General features: G+C 32.9%; 1 protein-coding gene across 1 annotated transcript; it reads right to left on the bottom strand.

Annotated features, from left to right (window-relative positions):
• Positions 1-1,198: 1,198 nt before the first annotated feature.
• EBS1 (EMS-MUTAGENIZED BRI1 SUPPRESSOR 1) lies at positions 1,199-19,315 on the bottom strand. Its single transcript, XM_047317413.2, has 37 exons — positions 19,000-19,315; positions 18,450-18,842; positions 18,191-18,344; positions 17,782-17,953; positions 17,152-17,225; positions 16,094-16,190; positions 15,871-15,983; positions 15,660-15,775; positions 14,062-14,119; positions 13,104-13,256; positions 12,908-13,006; positions 12,672-12,815; positions 12,491-12,559; positions 11,794-11,873; positions 11,502-11,664; positions 10,460-10,594; positions 10,282-10,381; positions 10,099-10,193; positions 9,854-9,966; positions 9,504-9,714; positions 9,195-9,263; positions 8,907-9,052; positions 7,909-8,010; positions 7,582-7,729; positions 6,461-6,517; positions 6,250-6,380; positions 5,340-5,428; positions 4,885-5,237; positions 4,662-4,754; positions 4,023-4,087; positions 3,455-3,557; positions 3,182-3,340; positions 2,936-3,076; positions 2,771-2,814; positions 2,574-2,688; positions 1,830-1,982; positions 1,199-1,746 (listed from the first exon to the last, which is right to left on the bottom strand). The coding sequence occupies exons 1-37, from the start codon at positions 19,137-19,139 to the stop codon at positions 1,576-1,578; spliced, it is 4,818 nt and encodes a 1,605-aa protein (XP_047173369.1). The 5' UTR covers positions 19,140-19,315; the 3' UTR covers positions 1,199-1,575.
• Between the last annotated feature and the right edge of the window lie 1,431 nt (positions 19,316-20,746).

Genomic DNA, 20,746 nt, shown 5'->3' with positions numbered 1-20,746 from the left:
TCCTCAAACCAAATTGAGCACCGATACTCCAGAATGCATACATTTTTTTCCCTAAGGTTTGGATTATTTTTTAATGCCTCAAGAATTTGTAACTTTTGAAATTTGAAATTTTTTCAGCCATCTAGTTGAGTTTAATAGCTATTAATTTTGAAAGCTGACTAATTCTATTAAAAAGCATCAAATCAATTGTTCAAAATAGAAAGGATCAAGAAAATATATGTACTTGGAAATGATTTTGCTAGTGCACATGCCTATTCGAAGCAGTCACAATTTTTTAAGACTAAATAAACATTTTGTAATGACTAAAATAAAATTACACTCTTAATTACATCACTAAGCATCAAAAGGCCTCTTAAAAATGTGTTAGAATCCTCCAGATTGTCAATGGGTAGCACATTTCTATCTTGTCATTCTGAGCGTGATAATGTTGAGAAATTATCTATAACTCAAATGCAAAGTCACAAACATCCTTCAGTTGGTCTCATTTTGTTTGTTGGATCCATATCATCTCATCTCATTGTTTAGTTGGGTCCATGTCACTTCCTCTCATTTGATCACTTTCCCACGAGGATTTCAACTGTCAGACCCATGATCACAGATCAAAAATTAAATAAAAATCTGAGAATGCTTTATCTATATTGTCCCCCCAAAAGAACAAGCATTCTACAACTTTCAGAAGAACGGCATAAATTCAAAAATATAGCCTTGGACATGGCCACCTCAAGATCACGTCAAAAGCAACAGCCATGATAAAACAACCCAGGTGAACTAGTTTATTTGAAGTTAAGCTGTTTACGATATCATCATGGCTTTGATATCATCTACCCTAAAGATTGATGTTGATAAAAATGGTAATATTATCAGATAAACAATTTGCAATAACCCTCATTCATTACTAAATATGCAACTGCCATAGAAAATCCTTTGTAATTTGGTCGAATGTTATAGTTTAACATCATTGCACTCAAATGAACAAAAATCTCCTTGTCTCTATCTGATTACAGCGAAAAAAAGTTAACCAAACACTACTTTTCAATCTTACACAATTCAACAACTAACATAACAATCTCTTTAAGTGAATTACCGATTCAAAATAAGCGGCATTTCATCTCCGCTCAAGGTTTTACAGAAAAATGGAAAACATTTTGTTCCGAAAAGTTTACAGAATAAAATTAGTCATTTTGAAAAATTGAGGGGATAGAAGAAATTATGGGGTACAGGATCCCCTGCATTGAAAAACTTTATTCTTGAAGAGAACAAAAGAAAAGGGAGAAGGGGGTTGGTTACCGAGGTATAGACGGTGGCATTTGTTGCCAATCATGTCCGCCTTAAATAATGCATTTACGTCGGAATTAAAATTCACTAACATTTCTCGAATCAAAATTTTCTTTATGATCCTAAAACTGGTCAACAGAGAAGGCAAATCTTCATTGCATTCCACTGTTGTTAATTGTGTTTGGTGGAATGGAAATATACCAGTCGGGCACGAAAGATATGTCATTTGGGAGCCAAATTGCATCAACGATCACATTCTTTTTGGAACTTTGACTTGCACAAAATGTCTGTCTGTCATGTTCACAACTCGGCCTTGGATTCCAAATCCTCCTTCAATGCATCTTCAATAATCAAATCCTTTGATTGATCAGGGGATGGAAACGGTTCCAGATCGTCACCTAAGATTTTTGCAGTGAATTTACTCGCCTCCGAGTCAAGGTCCGGCCACTCGGATACTATTCGTCTGGCACCCTAAAAGTCAAAGTGGAGAGGTGAGTTAAAAATGATGGAATCAAGGATCTGTGCAGCAAATTTACAACATAAAGTATTTTCACCTGAAGTTTGGGTTCTTTTGTCATGGGATTGTTGCACAGATCAATTGTTTTCGCCCTTGATTTTGTAGCATTTCCACACCATGACTCACACCAAAGCCATTCTTGTGGCAGAGAGAAAATGGGCACAACATGCTGAGCATAATTAGGAAGATCCTGAACCAGAAGAGTACAAATTTCAGCACATTGGAAGTAAATTAAAGCGCGTTCATATCAATAAAGGAACATAAAACCACATCAAAGAAAAACGTACAACTTAATCACAGTAAACAAGGGCCTACAACTTTATTTAAAGGTGAAGACAAACATAGAAGCTATAATGGTTTTCTTAAAGTTCACAAAAGGTACAGCATGCTCACATTCCAAAAAGAACAAGATTAAGTTATAATTGGAAAAGGCATCAGCATCTACGTTTAAGTTAAATTGCTATTCCAAGACCCTCATTTAACAGCTAACAATTTTAGGTTAGGTTTCTTTTTCTGCGTGGTAGTAGAGCTTTAGCGACTAATTGGTTTAGGGATTGAACCTCAATGCCGTCAATCTTACAAAGTTTCAGTTTAAAGCATAATCAATATTTTTCAGTATAGAAAAGCAGTCATTTACCATGAACTGAGATCTCACATGTCGAGTCATTTATATGTTGGAATTATACAAACCATTCAACTATACTTCATCTTGTAAGTTCAAGTGACTTTTCCACAACTAAATAATGAAAAAAGAGCTACCGTACTGACTCAAAACTCTAACCTGATCCAAGTTGGCAAGACTATTTGGATCCTTGCTAAGGGTTTCATAGAAAACTCTAAGATTATCCCCAGCTGCAGTCTCTCGGAACTTCTTCAAATCAACAACATATAAAGCACTGCAAACAAAAATGGAAGCAACAATCAGAGAACTGAAATAACTCCAACTTTATTCATAAAAGATTCAAGATGTACACCAACCTAATATGGTATGGTTTCCCCCTCAAATGATCCTTCCAGAAACCCTATACCACAAGGTCAACATAGAAGTTAGCATCATATGCTGCATCTAACCCAAGAATTCATGTACGATGACTAGAAATACAAATAATATCAAAGCGATTGAAATTCAACAATGGTATTTACTTGTCTCCAAAACCGATAGCCATCCATTTCCTTATTGTTATCACAAAATGGAGTATATGCCAGGGGTTTTCCTTTTATATCCATGTCATAAAGTTCTCCCATGTCAGTCCTAACAACCTGATCAGCATCCACAAAAATGACCTGCAAAAGACATTGTGTGGTGCATGTAACACCAAGACATAAAGATTGCAGAAGACAATAAAACAAAATCGTGAGATTTGAAGTTGAAGAAGAAAGTCATGATACCTTCTCTAAGGAAAGGGGGAAAATGACATCCAAGAACAAAATTTTATATGCCCAAATTATTCGCTGTTTTTCCTTCTGCTTATGCAACCATGTAGGCCATTTGTAAGTGATTAGTTCACATTCAAAACCATACTCTTGAGCCATGCGAGGAATCAGATCCTGTTTGTTAAGACATAAGCAAATAGTTTAAGGAGCAAACTCATTAGTTCCATTTTAAAGCTCCTATATACAAATAATGAAAACATTGAGGCAAGTGATGGGTAAATTTATAACCTTAAAAGGAGGAGAGAGGTAGTTCTTTATGAACCAGAATTTTACTGGGCGATGTGTATTCTTCAGAACACTTAGAATCATAATCTTTAGAAAGCGTTCATATCTGGCAAAATACATGAACATAAAAACAAAGGTGAAGATTGCATTTGTGATGATACAAAGGAAATAACTACATCAACAACAGTAATCTTGTTCCACTAGGTTATAAATGCCTCTATCCACGTAGAGAAGAAGGACAAAAAAAGTTATGGGAGATATAAGTTATTTTCACACCATCAGACAAACCTCCCACCACCTATGTCTGTAAGATAGGGAGATGGGGTAGAAAAAATTCATAAAGGAGCAGAAAACAGGCCAAGTTTTATCACATGAAATTGATGCCATGATACATTTTGGCAAGCAAGATACACGTGACAATTCCATCAATATACCTTAAGAGGTTTTGGATCAATGAAAACATTTCTTAATTTTCAAAATTCAAAGAAAACGGAAACGGAATCAACAGGTGCCTTTCATCCATAATTAAAAGCAAATTATAATATCAAGTTAATATAAGAGAACCACTTACAGGTGTCCAGAAGCAATTGAGAAGATGTTAATAGTTTTTCCACGACGTCCACCCTTTACTTTGTCCTATGATGCAAAAAGGTCAGTCAAACTCTGGGAGTAATGGAGTAAATAGAAGCCGAAAGTGCAAAAGGGAAGGCAACCAGAAAGTTAAAAAATACTTCAAAATTTACCATTTATGTTGATGATATATGCGATGGATTGGACACATTAGCAAGGCTAGTAGCAGTGACGGGATGGGGACATCCAAAAAACATGTAAGGGATGACTCAATAAACAAACATTAACATATTTATCAAGAATTTCGATATTTTCTTATTCTATATAGGAATAAATTAAAGACAAAAGACTTTTGAAATCGAGGAATAAATTATAAAAATAAATTAACTATTAATTTCATTCGATCTATCAAAATTTAAATGAACAAACTTCAGACTTAAAAAAGTTTTTGTAATAACAACTAGAAAAGTATTCAATCACAAATACAACACAAATCAGATCAAATTTTTATAACACATTACCGGGTTTGTTGTTAGATGTGTTCTTGAGAATTTCTAAATGATATTTTGAAGGAAACCAAATAAGAGCAAATCAATCGGTTCAAAAGGGACAGGATGAAGAAATAGGTAAAAAAACTCACTGTAGCATCATTGGTTTCAGTAATTTTGGGTTGTTCATTACTACTAATGAAACCAGAGGCCCATTTCAATAAATTAGAATTCCAGCCACTTCCCTGCAAAAAAACAATGAAGAAATATGTGAGGATTTGAACTTGCTTTTGCATTTAAAGGATAACGTTTTCTTTCTTTTACTTTGACACAAAAATAACTTTCAGATAACAGATTTTAAATGCAAGCACTCACTTTCTTCGTTTCTTGCAGATCCTCCTCCTCATCATCAGAAACAAGTAACTTCTCATGTTCCCTGCCCTTTCTTTTCACGACATCCATATGAACTACTTTACCCCGTAAATCATTAATAGTAATGAGTTTCGATGACTGTTTGTTCTCAATTCCATCAGCACCTCCCTTCAAAACATACAGCTCAGAACTTCTACCAGGAGCAAGCTGCAAGAACCAAACCCCAGGAGAGACTTTTATTTGCCAATATCCAAGATTAGCCATCACAATGGTATCAAATATATGGGGTGTAGTTTTGGTTCCAAGAATAAGCTGAAGACCTCGAGGAGGATCATGATCTTTCTCAGAGCAATGACCTAATATATGAACAATTGAAAAGAACAATGCATTCTTAGAATGTACTACTTAACAATTAATGCTTTATTATGATTATATAAATAAACAAAATGCAATTTTACCTGTGAGGACAAGAGCTTCAAGCTCAAAAACTGCTTGCAATGTTCTTGTGTCAACAAGGTTCTCAAGCAGAATGTTATCCAGGTCATGACTGCAGCATGACAAACCATAAAGAAAGTTAAATTTCACAAAAGTGGTGTTAAGAGATATGATTTGATTACATCAAATAGGAAGACATGATATGATTTGGTAGGTAAATATCTTACTATATTTTTCATTATTAGATATTGATTTCATTCATTACTATTATTATCTCTTTATTATAAAAAAAAATACTTGTGTACACCCAATACACGGAATTCATTATATTCCTTCTCGATTTTTCCATTATATTCCTTCTCGATTTTTCTCTCCTTAATATGGTACCATCCTACGTGACCTGTTTTGTCATTTGTCCTTTCAACAAACATTCATAGCTTAAGCCAACTATGAACCAAGTCAAATTTAGAATCTTTAGATGCAGTGGCATAAATTTATTCTTCTTTGCAGTATACAGCATTTTAAAGAAGATAAGTGTTTATTCAAATTAATCACATGCTCTTATATTATTGAGGATAAGGGTCTGTTCAGGTAAAGTATACCATCAAACATGTCTAGAGCAGTTTAACATAAAAGTCATTAAAGCAGAGAATAAAGGTGAATTAAAATTTAAAAGAGGGAGACGAATGTGATTTACTCCAAATCTGTCATTTACCTTTCCCTACTTCCACACAATGAATAGGAAAAAAAGGAGAATCAAGAAATCAGTAAATTAGCATATAGTCATGTACATATGAAGTAATTCATGAGCCACTACCAACTAGCTCAATCTTATAGGGTAATGTATAGGACCAACTCTCCTAAATTGTTTAGTTGTTAGGTGGAGGCTCGGGAATGATTTAATATCCAATGGATGTTAAAGAAAATACATACACAGCAATAACAGGCTCAACAAGCCAAGGTTCTGGAACATCAAGATTCATGGTGAGTGTCTTAGATAATGGCATGTTAGCAAAAAATGCTTTTGGGCCATTGATTGAAGAGTCAGCACTGCTAAAATCATCCTGCAAAAGTGATAAAACCTAAGAACCCAAACCTCAAATGTAATCTGGAATTAACTACAAGCCGTAAGTGCAATATATACCATTGATGGTACTACGTATCTGTAGTAGTTCTTCAGAGGAAGATCAGCAAGCGAACTCTGAAATGAAATGAAAACGACATTCAAAATCAGTTCATTATGTGATCAGCAAACTAAGAAAATATAGCTAACTGTACAAATGAGACATTTTTTATTATAAATCTAAGTCAAAGGATCAATATAAGCCAAATGTAGAGCAATGACAGGAGGTTTATGATACCTGTACTCTTAAAAGGAATACAATTGTTTCATGAGACAAATAAGTTTCAACCATATTGCAAAAAACTCAACTCTCATCAACTAGAGATAGTGTCAACATACAATATAAAAGTGGAGACTCACCTTTATCATCTTGAGGTAGACCTAAAGCACATTCTAACATAGATCCATTAAAACTCACCATATTATACACGTATAAAGCCCCAATAGTGTTGAATGTGAGGGGAGTATTAGGAAAAACCCAAGTTCCACATTAGATAAAGATAGTGCCAAAATATAATATGTAAATGCATTCAATCCTCCCTTACAAACCACTTTCTTAAGGTTAAGTTTAGGCTAAACTCACTTTCAAAGACACTACAACTACAACTGTGAAGTCTTCAAAGGGTAATATGTATATAGTCTTATCTCCATGATTGGAATAAAGGAAAAATATTATACTCTTAATTCAAATTGTGTTTTCCAAATTTCATATAATAAAATAGGTTATTACAATTACGAGCTAACAAATTTCCAATGTAGAATAAATAGCTATTTTTGCAAGTTTATACGGACATAAATGCATAAAGGAGTAAGCAAAATCGTAATACCAGTTTGGGTAGAAATAGAAATGCAAAAAAGGTCAACCGAAAAGATCAGACATAAAACATAATAATAGATGACCTTGGACCTTAGTAAAACCAGATTTAAGGGGGTCTCAGCTTACTAACCACACCAACAACACTTGCTTTTGCATGCTCAAATTCCAGATGATAGAAAGAGACAAAATATTACAATTCCTTTTTTCTATATTATTTCTATTCAAAAGGCCTAAGAAGACAATTAAAGAAGGAATAAGCTGCAGAACAGAAAACCAAAATGTATAAAAAATAAAAGTGGATATAGAACTAGAGATATCAACAAACCAATGGATTCAAAACAATCCTCATGCTGGGTTGAATGTATTTCCACAAAACTCTTAGAATTCCAGACAACTTCTGACTGGTTGGACTTAAAGGATCGAGACAAGCATCAATGTGAATGCTAGAATTTTCATTATGTAGAATGATAGCACTGCACAAAACAACAGTATTAAACTATTAAAATTATATAATTATACCGTCTAAATTTAAGTCAGCAATCCAGACATGAATAAACATTTAAAGAATAATAAATTCAAGCAGAACAACAAGCCTTTAATATTCTACTCATAATTCTATCTAATTTGGTATATCGTAACTAAAAAAAATTACCTATGTTTGTCATTCAAAATCTCAAAACGGGCACTTTCAGAACTTCGCTCCCTTGTAGCCATTGAAGAGGATACAGCCATGAGAATATCACTAATGAATTTGCTACAAAAGTACACAAGGAAAGATTAAAGAATTGTCATATTTTCTGAACATAGATAAAGATTGGATAAATAATATTTGCAAACTTTCTATCAATGACTGAAAAAGAAAACGAAGTAATAATAATAATGCTTCATGAACTTCTGTAAGGATTTCTCAAAACAATTGAACAAAATCTTAGTATATGAACAAATAGTTTCAGATATAAAACATCTAACTGAGGACTGCAAAGAAGACAGACTAAAAATGGGTAACAGTCAAGCAAAGTGTTGCTAAACTTGCACTTGTTCTAAACTACAATTTCCCTCCTAATGATGGAATCACATTATGTTTGTTTCTCACTCGTGCATATAGCTCAGAAGACCACACAAGTGAAATTTACATATGGTCCCCATATGTAGTCAGATGTACTTATCAATGAATATAGGTGGTAGAGATGTTTTATGTAGAAGTCTGGTTAAAGTTTATTTATATGTCACTGCATTGCATATAAATACACTATAACTAGATAGTCCTTGTTTATTTACTCTTTTGGAGATATGAAAGCAACACTTTTAGGTACCTCGGGTACCACTATTATAATTATTATTATTATTATTTATTATTACTATCATTATTATTACTATTATATAATATCCTTCTGAGCAATAAAAAACATAAGGCCCTCAGAATGCTGATCCGGATAACCTTTATGTGATCAGAACTGGGGTATGATTATTTATATAGAGAAAATAACTGGTGTAATGTAATCCACATAGTCATATACTAAGAAACACTCACTTTCTTCAATACCAGGCAAAATGTAAAATGAAAGTTTGTGATGGGAGGATGATAAATGCAACACGAAGCAATAACCATAGAAAACAGATCCAAAATAGATAGTGAAAAGATCAAGGAACCTTGTCAACATGTCAGGGTCAACATGCTGCCACTTTACTTCTTCAATGATTTCCAAAATGTGCTTTGTTCTCTGCTTAAACTCTATTGATTCAAGAAGAAGCAGATCAGCACTCAAAAATGTGCTTTCATCAATAGGGTAAGTTACCTATAACACAAATGCTAAAGGTTAACCCAGGATAACAGACAGATCTTATCATTGATGAAAAATTAATCAAACTCAAATATCATGGACGGACACCATAGAAACTGAGTACTCTATGAAATAATCAGAGACCAAGCAATCTTACCCTTCCATTAGTAAAGACTGCATTAACATCAGATTCAGACCCAAGTAGTCTATGCAAGAAAATTCCCACCTGACAGCAAGAAATTTCATTAAAGGATTATATGGTTACCAAAGAAAAATAGCCAGCAAAAGGCTGATATGGACTCTAGAACAGTGGAAAAACAGATGAAAGGGAGAAAGAGAAGCATAAAACGATTTCTGAAAGGTACTACAATCAAATGAATATATGTAAAGGTAAGATGTGACAGAAGCGTGGATGGGTCGGAGTACCAAAATGTGATTTTTTCAATGGGAAAGCAACCAGAAATACCTTGTTTAAATGCCTTCTTACTTCATCAGCAGAAAATTTTAGAAGGGCAGATCTATAACTCTCAGATGGTAACCCATTGGCCTCAGCAAGCTCACAGACCTTATCAATAAATTTTTGAGGGCCTTCAACTTCCACAGCTGGTTCAAGGAAGTACTTTTGCTTATAGAGTAAGCACAACTGATCCAAGAAGTCTAACACATTGTTCTTATGACTGCATAAAACCCAATCATTCACACAATATATATAAAACCACACTTCAACTTCAAAAAACAATTTCTAAAACTACAGAATCAAGATACTTATAAATCAACCAATTAAATGCCATCTAATTTTACAATGAAAAGACAAACCTATATGAAGATGAAGTGATTTCAAAAACCTTCACAAAAAGGAGGCTTAATGAACTTGTACTCCAATTTCCACTAAATAGAAGACCTATACGAGCATCTTTGGACCCTTCTCTCTGTTGCATAATGAGAAAATAAAAAAAATGTTCAGATTTAGAAGTACTAAATGGGTAGGTCCAACTGCTGGTGCGTTACGAAACAAGGCCTAAAAGTAAGAATGTTCAACAGAAATGCAAATCCATATTAACCAGATAACTTAAGCCTTGATGAAGTAAATGCAACCCAATCCCTGAAGTGATATCAACAGCAAGAAGATGTGTCACGGGCTTCAAATCATCCATTGCTGGGTTGCATACAAACAATCCACTTGTTAAGACAAAAAGAAGAATGTAAGAATGAAACTATTGATTTCTAACACATCAACCACTTACTTCCAGGAGAGTGCAAGTACTCAATGTCATTCAGTATAGATTCCTCTCCCAAAAGAAATGCAGACAGAGATATGAACCTTGGTTTAGTATCAGAAATAATCTACACCAAATACATGTTGATTAGTGAAATATCATTATACAAGTTTGCCATAAGTTGCAAATTATCAATATACTATACCCGAGGATTATAACGTTGAATACCAGCTTCTGACAGAAACTTGGCTAACACATCAGTGTGAGCTTTTATTTGTCCAAAGTATACCTGCTCCTGTATTCTCTGAGTCTCATCATTCAAGGCATTTAGTAAGGCATCCTGGTAAAAGAAATTGCAAATATATAAGTGGCAGAAAAACTCACTTTATTAACACTCTATTGACACATTGACATCAATTATAGTTAATAATGAAAAGTGAGTGCTTGAAACAAATGTTGAGCTCCCAAAGTAGATGCAAAGTTAAATAAGACATCAGGCACACTACTAAAATATATTTAAAATTATAGAGTAATATGGCAGTGGTTAATTATTAGCACCAAAATTTAAAAAAAAAAAAATCAGTTACAAAGAATTAAAAGTCACCTTAATTTTTTTTCTAATAATCCAAATTTTTATAAGAATTCCTCCATATACTATGTTGTTTGAACTGCTCTCACCCCATAATGGCAGGGCAGGTTCTATACCTTAATGTGATGGATTGATGATTTGGACATATTACATATAAAGTATCCCCCAGCTGCTTTGCTTGACTATAGATGAACTGACCCCAACCCTAAAATACCTATGTCCCCCTTTTCAAAGAGAAAGGTTCCAGTGGCAAGTGATGCAGAATGATGGCAGCATAGAAAGAATTGTTATAGGTGGTGAGTCGGAGAGAAGAGAGAATAAAATGTTAGAATTTGGGGTCAACTAACTCTAAAGTGAGATTTGCACATCCACTATATATATATATATATATATATATATATATATATTACTTTTGCTATATCAAGTCAATTTGAGACTAATGAATCACCCTGACTACAATTAATGCAACCCTCAAAGTGGCTGTAACTAAGATAGGATAGGAGGCTCTGGAATTGATACAACTAACAGTATAGATATTGAAAATTGAATTATCTCCCCATTACTAGAGGAAACAAAAAAGAGCAATTGTACAGAGAGAAAAAAAGAAAACAGTTCCGAAATAAGATGAGATAGAGGAAAACACTCAAAATTTAAGTACCTCAGTTGGATCAATAACAAGTCCATTCATCAACAGAGAACAATCAGTTTTAGACAAACCAAGCTTAAATGCAAGCATAGAGCTTTCTTGTGACAATTTCTTCAACTCTGGCTCGTTCTCCAGCTTTACTAATATCTCTTGTGGAGGGGATTTTACCTTTGGCCTATCAAAGAATAGTGGGAACAATACCATAGATATAAACAAGGAATGTCACCAAAAACAGTAGTAGAAGCACCATATTAGAGAAACATCAGAAGTACAGTAATCAATAGAAAAGTCCAGCAAAACTCACAATATTGTTTCAACAAATGCCCCTTCAACATGGTGCTGCTCAAGATGACCATCATCTGATTCAGTGCGTAATTTGTTAACCTACAAAACAAACATTTATGATAATGTTCTTTCAGTTTAATTGCAAACATATTAGTTCTAGATGACTCAAAATAATATGAAAAAGGTATTGACAAAAAACATATATACAAATGATGCAGTCATGTCATTTTATCCATTTTACAAAAAGTTTGTTAAACTGAAACCTTGGAGACAAAATAGGTATATATTGTATGAAAGCATTAGGATTATCTTGTTTTCTATGTTGATGGAGAGAGAGTGAAACCACTTACGAGTAAATGAAATACCCAGACACTAGACCCATGATCTCTATATTTTAAATCCTTGAAGTTATTACAAACTAATCATACAGAAAAAATAAAATACACAGCTACAGAAATGAAAAAAAAATTATGTGAAGAACAAGGGTGTCAATTCGAAATTTTGGATCAGATGAAGAAACTTGGGAGATCCAAAAGTCTGAACTTAGAAAGGCAATTGCAAGATTGGTGGATTAGTACATGTACAACATATAACTGCATCCTTCAGTTTTCTCATCATATGTACTCTTCTGGATTTCAATCATGTTGGCATGTAAATAATTTAATTGAAAATAAACAGTAAACATAAGATAACTAACACAGAAGACAAAATCATACATTGCTTAAAAACTCAAAAGCTAATTGAGTGTTGTGATTCCCCTTGATATAGCTGAAGAGACGTATAATCTGAAAAGTGGAACAGCAAACATAATGCATCACTAACTTGAGAGTAAAATTTCCTGAAAGACGAGCTTTGTGATGTTGTGTACATTTCCGAACAATTAAAGGTTCATATTACCATATCAGATATGTCCTCAAATTTATCTCGATCCTCTTTGGCAGAATAGTTCTCTAACTGCAAGATGTATTTTGAAGAATACAGCACAATCCCAAATCTCACAGGAAAATCACTTTCATACAATGATATGATCATATCAATTGACTGCAAAGTACCCAATTATAAAACACGGAATGAGAGATTTCTCTTGGAAACAGAACAGTGTGAAAGTGTTAAGCTTTAGAAAATAAACTTACCTCAAGACCACAAGTGGTTCCTGGGTCAAGAACAAAAACAGCATGGAAAAGATTTTTACGGATGTGACGCAACTGCCCAGGGAAGACCGGCATCAAAATCTAAAAAACAAGAAAAGATTATGTTCCAGTGAAAATTTTTAGCAGGGTTAATCTGAAATTAATAGTATTATCCAGTTTTAAAAATCAAGTAGTTAACCTCATTTAGATTGCTCCTCCACCTTTTGTACTTGGCATCTTCTTCCAAGTTGTTGAGATAATGTACTTGAGTAGTACGAAAATCAACACGAAACATACTCGACTCTGAAGGAGGTAAAGTTGACAGCAGTTTCCGCACTACGCTGGAAGGTATCTGCAATTACTGGGATCATAATTACAATCTAAATATATGGTAAACATCAATCAAGAGCAAAGTATCTAAGTCAATTTCTCACAAAAGATACACGTAGTTTTAAAGATAAATAGTGAACACAAATATGTAACAGTTAAAATTTTATTAATCAGGCAGCCAATTTTATCAACTAGAGCATTGTCATTAACTACTTTGTTCACTTGTTACAAACTTTTTTCCCAACTCCTTGGTGGCAATTGTTGATAGATGAAATGACATTGTATTTCTGATGATACCCATAAAGACAAAATTACTAAGGTAGGTATGAGGGGGGGCGGGCAAAAGATGCTATGCACCAGATCATGCCCAAGATAAACAAAAGAAGGAACTCCACTTAGCAACATACTACCTAGTTGGAAGCAGAGGGGAGGGACATATGAGTCTGAATAAGGGAAGGGTACAAGCCTGGAAGGGGGATTGGGTGATACAGGCTGAAATTATTTGAGGTTTATGAGAGGATAGGCACTCTTGAATTGCTTAGAAGAGACATTTACATTATTCACATGTTCTCTTGTGTATACAGTCTCACACCCTGATATCAGTTAATATGATATACTAGTCTGTCGTTTACACTCTCTCTTCTCTGGTACCTATCATATTTTCTTTTTCATACTATTTAAAAAACTAAGCAAAGTTCAAGTATTAGAAAGCAATACAACAGACAAAATTTCATGTGTCCATATTAATAACAGTGTCAGTAAACGAGTTAGCTAGAAATCAGTCCAATACTAAAAAGTGGCCAAGATAAAGATTTAATGTGATGCACCTTCAATTTTGAGAACTGATCAGCCAACAACAGATCCTGATGAACCAAGTCAATCAACCTAAATAAAGATAAATGAATAGAATATCAAAAGTTTGAAATTTTTATCTAACTTCTAAGTTTAAGACATCATGTAAGTTTGAAACAAACTACAGAAAACCACAATTATGCTTGTTTGTTGATATCAAGATTAACATGATTAATTATGAACTCCATATGCCAAGTAGGTATTATTTTAGTGCAGTTTTATATGCATAAACTTCTCAATAGTCATTTGTCCACTTTTACAATCAAATGACTGGGATAATCTGTCTGGAAAAATGTTTTATTGTCAGGCACCAAAAATCAATTAAGAACAAAATAGGAAGGACACTGAGAAGTGACTCAAAACAGAGAAAAATCTTATGTTGTAATTAATTATAGAGGAAAAATTGAGAAACAATATGAATGCAGCAGAGCCCCCAACCAGAATGGCAAATTGGAAAACAACTTGAACTCCTTTTCCTGAGGAAGATTTTCTCCTCCCAGTGTAGTCAATAACTCCTCCTCTCTGCTCTCTCTTTTGCCCAGTAATATTAGATTAACAAGTGATTGTGACATTGTCGTTAACTACATAGAATGGTCTTTGTTTGGAGCGTTTTTTATTTACCAAAGAATAAGTGTGACATCATCCCAATGGCTCTCATAAGGGACATTCAAATACTACCTCACCATGCTAACTACAATGGTGATGTCAGGTAGGGGGTCATTAACATTGTACTAGGGCTTAAATTATTTGAAGAAAATAATTCTTTTTTAAAATGTTCTCACTTTAGAAACTTATATGTTCAATGAATTTGTGTATGATCTGGTCATTTATGTAGTTGGATCAAATCTAGTAAAGATGTAATCACATTTTATTTTTGTGGTTTGTTACTTTACTTTATTATGTAGTTGAAATGCAGAATTATTAATGTTAAGGGTATTCTGCATATATATCATTAAGAGGTGTTTTCAATATTATCTTTCTATTAGGCGAATGTTTACTAGTTTGAGTCAAGTCTATGGGAGTTCATATATAGACTCTAGAGATTGACAAGCATTGATAAGAATTCTCGCCAAATAGTAATTTGGAGGGTTCAGCAATGTAAAATATGCACAATCCAATAGGCACAACCACATGCTCACAACAATCTCAACAGCTTCGAAAAATCAGTTTTTATTAATCAGGGCTCAAAAAAGCACAACCAAATAGTTGCCTAGAACCCAAAAAATAACTCTGAAATAATAATTAGTTGATTAAAGAATATACAAGTGCAGAAAAGAATGGCATTTGGCCTCAATAACTAGCCATATAAATTGAGGAATTCCAATAGATAACTAAGCTACCTTAGATAGGCTCAATCAGAATAAACATAAATGGACCTAGAGCTAAAACTCGCAAGCTTTATTCTTCAAAGCAAAAGAACCATCAGAATGCAATAGCAATTTTTTCATATGAATATATTATGGAGAAACAGTAAACCCGGGCTACAACAAAGTTGCAAGCATGAAATACCAACAATAAATAATATCACAGCCTTATATTATGAATGGTATCAGCAGGAGAAAAAAAACATTACAGATAAAGGTCAACATCTTCAACATTGACTAAAGCACCATTGATAGCCATTAAAGACTTGCCAGGTGGGATCATCCGCTGATTTGCCGTTATTTCATCTTGAACAGAATCATCAAGCTGTTGCACATCACAATTCCACAAACAATAAACAATTACTTGGGAGGAAACAGACCTATGTTTAAGCATTCTACAAAAGTGAAAAGGTTATTTACTTTCATGCGAGACAACGAAGAAACTATGTTAGGGAAATTTTGATTGATATCCTGCATTGACTGTAGAGGATCAGAGGCACGGACTATTCTCTGTACAGTTTGATGCCCCAGATCTGTTATCATTAAAATATATATTACTGCACAGTACATTAAACCTAACTAAAATGAAAATATATTATCAACAAATTTCAATTTTCACAAAAGGAAAAGGTCACAGCAATACCTTTCAGTTCCCAAACATCAAGTGTATCTGATACAGTTGATGACAATAGATAATCCCTAAAAGTCATGATCTCATTCGTTAACTCAGGCTTACGCTCCTGTACATAATACAAACAGTTAAATTCATATGCACAAAAAACAAAATTTTAAATCTGTACGTCAATCCATTGATATTAGACATATTTAATAGAAAATGTCATCATCACTTATCAAAAAAATGTAGAACCAAAGTAACATTATGTACCCTGAATAAGAAAGCAGGAATAATAAAGCATAATAATTGAGAGGAAGCTATAAATGTCTTAAAATTAAAATAGCTAGCATGACATGAATGGTTAGAGCATATTAGCATGTCTGGGCAAACTATCAATTCTAGACAAGCCATCCCAAGTCTAAACTATTAGGTTAACAGTAGTGGTCAGCATAGTTTCATAATGAAAATAAACTAGCACAAGGCATTTTTCCAATTTATTCTCCAGACTCCAGAGTGATGCAGTTGTCATGCATCCGGTATATTCCGGTTATGCTTCTGTTGTTATCTTTTTCACTTCTTCATTCCATTCTCTCATTTTTTTTTTCTGGACCCTGCAAAGGCTACAATGTAAACATCTAATGTACTAAAGGCTATCCTTGGACACTTACAACAACAACAAAAGCCTTATGCCACAGTGAGGTCCACAAAATAGATCCCATGATAATAACAGAAGCATATAGTGGTTATAAACCACTTTGTCTGGTTAATTTTCGTCAAACTAAATGTAACAGGAGAATGGACATATAGGTATGTTGCACTATAGAATCTGGCACCTACAGACATTTCTTTGTAATTTAATTTGATACAAATAACATAATTAATTGATAGTGCCTAAAAATATGATTTTAATAGCCATTGATTACAACATAACCTGTTGACATTGTAATTAACTTCAAAATTTAGTATATATGTCTTTGATTTTATCACAATTATTAACCTTAAATTAAGGATTATGAGTTCCCTAATGTACACCTCAATTTAAGGGAGTCAACTACAAAAAGAAATATAGGTGACATTTTACCAACCAGAATTTTAGAGAATATAAATCCTCTGACTTCTTGGCTGAGATCATCGGTGCGAGGATCCTCCAAAGTCACCCCTGCAACCCACAACAGAATCAATAAGGGAACTAGAAAAGCAACCTATTACTGTGATTATAGAAAAATTCCTTCACCATTTTATTTGGATGAACAGTGCATGATCAAGACCAAAGAATTTGTAGATCTTGAATTAATTAAAATTAGGAAATATTTCTTTCAATTATCTGCTTCAAATATCAAAAATGAAATTTCACAGGATTATCAAACTTGAAAGACCAAAGCCAGAACAACAGGGGTAGAAGTTGAGAATTAGGACATTAACCTACAACATGAACCAAAATTACATGCAAAGGAAAGTGAGTTAGAAGAGATAGAAGTTCCAATAAGGAGATTAACTAAAAAAATTACCAAGCTCTACAAATGATAACATTGAAATGATACACAGACATCAAAAGAAGAAATGCTGTCTAGTGTCTGTAATAACATGACACTTCTAAAATTATGACCTAAGTCAAAAATGAAAAGGAGAATGAAGCAGCTAAAATTCAATGTCACCTATATTCTAAAAGAAACTTGAGTCTACTGTCAAAATTCAAAACCTTAAGTAGTTCCAACCTTTTTTAATTGTACTGTCGTCCATGGCCTTATATTCCATATTCTTAAAAACAAGTTCCACTCCATAACCACCCAAGTTTACTGACTCGCTTGCACCAATAGATCCACAGTGGCCAAAATTTGTTTCACATCCACCCGGCAACACTGGTCTCAATATATAATTAACTTTTCCCTGAGAAGACGTGGGCAACATGTCAAAATTTGCAAGGGAACAACAAATGAACAGAAAGATTACAAGATTGTATTCTGAAAATTCAGAAAAGTCAAGCCCTTTTGCTAAAATGTTTTCATAACGGTAAATGCACAGTTATGTTATACATCCCTTTTGCTAAAATGTTTTCATACAACAAGACAGTAATTACATAATGTAATACAATATTCATTAGGAACTGAAAGCTAAGAAAACGACCTCTTTAGCAGCTCCAACCAGAGCAGTATGAAACTCCTTAAAGCAAACAGTCCCGAGTGCGCCATAAAGTATAGCAACCGGACTCCCAACACTCGAATCAAAATGAACATGATCAAAATCAAACACTTGCGGTTCCTGAATCGAACCACCCACCCTGACCATAAAAAAAAACCCAACTCAGAGCAAGATATTAACCAAGAACACAACTTCAAGAACTGAACAAAACAAAAGAGAACATGAGCAGTGGCATTGAACTCACTGTTTCCGAGGGGTTTGAAGCCACGTGAGCAATTCAGAAACATCAAAAAACAGAGTGTCACCAGTGTCGACCCAACAACACTTCCCTCCGGGACTTTGGAGACTTGCCCCAAGATTCAAGGCGTCTACTTCAGTGATTTCAGCGTGGCTGTGAGACGAAAGAGAATCCTGAGCTAACTGGCGGTAAAGCACGAGAGAAGGGGAGGCTGATCTCAGAATAAGAGAGAACTCAAACAAGGACGCCAATGGCTCTCTCAAAAGAGGGCGCGAATGTTGTAGAATTTTGTTGACACAACTTTTGGCGGAATGAGAATGGGCGTCGCCGTGATCGGCGTGGAGCCATGCGTGGATGAAGTTCCAGAAAAGCCCCGGCTCCTCTTTGGACAACAACTCGCTGCCAATGAAAAAAAGAACGCAAAAAGATTGGTACGGTGAGATTAAAGAAAAAGAACAGCGAGAATCGAAATGGAACTGAAAACGAGAATCGAAATGGAACTGAAAACGAAAATCGAAATGGAACTGAAAACGAAATCGAAGGAAGAAGAAGGTACCCAGCTTCGAGAAGAAGAGGAGTGCCAAACCACTTAGCGCGAACAGCAGCTTGAACATTCTTGGGGGTTGAAGTGTGAGCGGAGACAATTCCGATAAGGAAAATGGGAATGAGAAGAAAAGACGCAGATCTGAGAGCCATTAGCCTCCGTTAGGGTTTGGACATCAAGACACAGTGAGAAGAAGCGAATGAGATCACAACGTTTTCTTTGTCTCGTGTTTTGTGGAAGACACGGTCAGTCAAAGAAACCACTTCTTCCACTCCAACCTTCTTCTTCTCCGTCTTTCAAAACATACCACACAACACGTGCAAATTACAATGGTTTTTTCCTCTTTTTCACCCTTTATAGTGTTCCTCCGCTGTTATAACTGTTTGGTAAAAATTTATAATTTACTTCTGCATTTAATTTTCTAACTTATTTTGAATTACGAATTAAAATCATACTATTTTGCATTTAATAATAAAGAAAACGCTGTATATGACCTGTCTTGAAGAGAAATTGTAATTTTCATTAAAAACAACTATATATATATATATATATATATATATATATATATATATATATATATATATATATATGTTTATGTATGTATAATCTTTAAAAGATATATATAATTCTTTGTATTTTTCATATATTTAGCTTATAATTAAAATAATAATTCTTTGTTTTATATATTTTTTTCATTTTTAATTTTATCTTTTTGTAATTTTTAAATACGTTTATTTAATAAATTATTAGAAAGAAACTTATATTAATATTAATTATTTTCTATACTTTTTTTATTTATTTTTTTAATTATTTACGATTTCTAATTATTTGATTACTTAATAAAGTTAGATTTAGAAAAATATATTTTATTTTTATTTTTTAAAATAATATTATTTAAAAATCAATATATATTTAGTAATAACATAAATTGTTTATAATGTTTATACTGTGAAAAATTATCTTTCATATTAAATATTTTTTTAATCAACTTAAATCACTGTTATATAAAAAAAAGTTATCTGAAAATATTTTTACTAACTCATATGATAGGTATTCCTAAAAAATATTTTAAAAATTAATTAATTTTTAAAATAAATAAGAAACTATTTATAATTTTTGTTTTGAGATACATTTTAGTTATAATTAAAGTTTTTATTTAATATATTTATTTTTAAATAATAATTTTTATTCAAAATATTAATAACTTTTTAATATTTTAATACATTAATTATACAAGTCCAAACATATAATATTTATGAGTTTAAAAAAATATTGAATGGTGTATTTATTAAACAAGCTTAATATATATATATATATATATATATATATATATATATATATATATATATATATATAATTTCTAGACAAATATAAGAATAAAATATTAAATAAATTATTTTACACATTAATTATATAAATTTAAGAATATTTATTAAATTAATATGTTTATACATTAATTAAATATTTCTAACAACAACATTAAACATGTAATAAGATTAACAACATTTTCATATATGGTCATTATTTTTCAACAAAATCATCATTTAATTAAATAATTCTAACAATAAACATTAAACATGTAACAAGATTAATAATATTTTCATAAATGGCCATTACTTGTCAACAAAATCATCACTTAATTAAATAATTGTAACAACAAACATTAAAAATGTAACAAGATTAACAATATTTTCATAAATGACATTATTCTTCAACAAAATCATCACTTAAATAAATAATTCTAACAACAAACATTAAA

Source organism: Vigna umbellata, chromosome 5 (assembly GCF_029865625.1).
Source record: "Vigna umbellata cultivar VRB3 chromosome 5, Vumbellata_1.0, whole genome shotgun sequence".
In the NCBI taxonomy this organism is placed as follows: domain Eukaryota; kingdom Viridiplantae; phylum Streptophyta; class Magnoliopsida; order Fabales; family Fabaceae; genus Vigna; species Vigna umbellata.
This window is presented reverse-complemented; position numbering and strand designations above follow the sequence as displayed.

What these genes read in the sequence shown, in the direction of transcription:
- EBS1 (XM_047317413.2), bottom strand. Translation starts at nt 19,139, where the DNA reads ATGGCTCTCAGATCTGCGTCTTTTCTTCTCATTCCCATTTTCCTTATC. An exon ending in GACCCTGACATGTTGACAAG is followed by an intron (nt 8,011 to 8,906) that starts GTTCCTTGATCT and finishes GTACTTTTGTAG; the next exon opens with CAAATTCATTAGTGATATTC. An exon ending in GTCTTGCCAACTTGGATCAG is followed by an intron (nt 1,983 to 2,573) that starts GTTAGAGTTTTG and finishes CTTCTGGTTCAG; the next exon opens with GATCTTCCTAATTATGCTCA.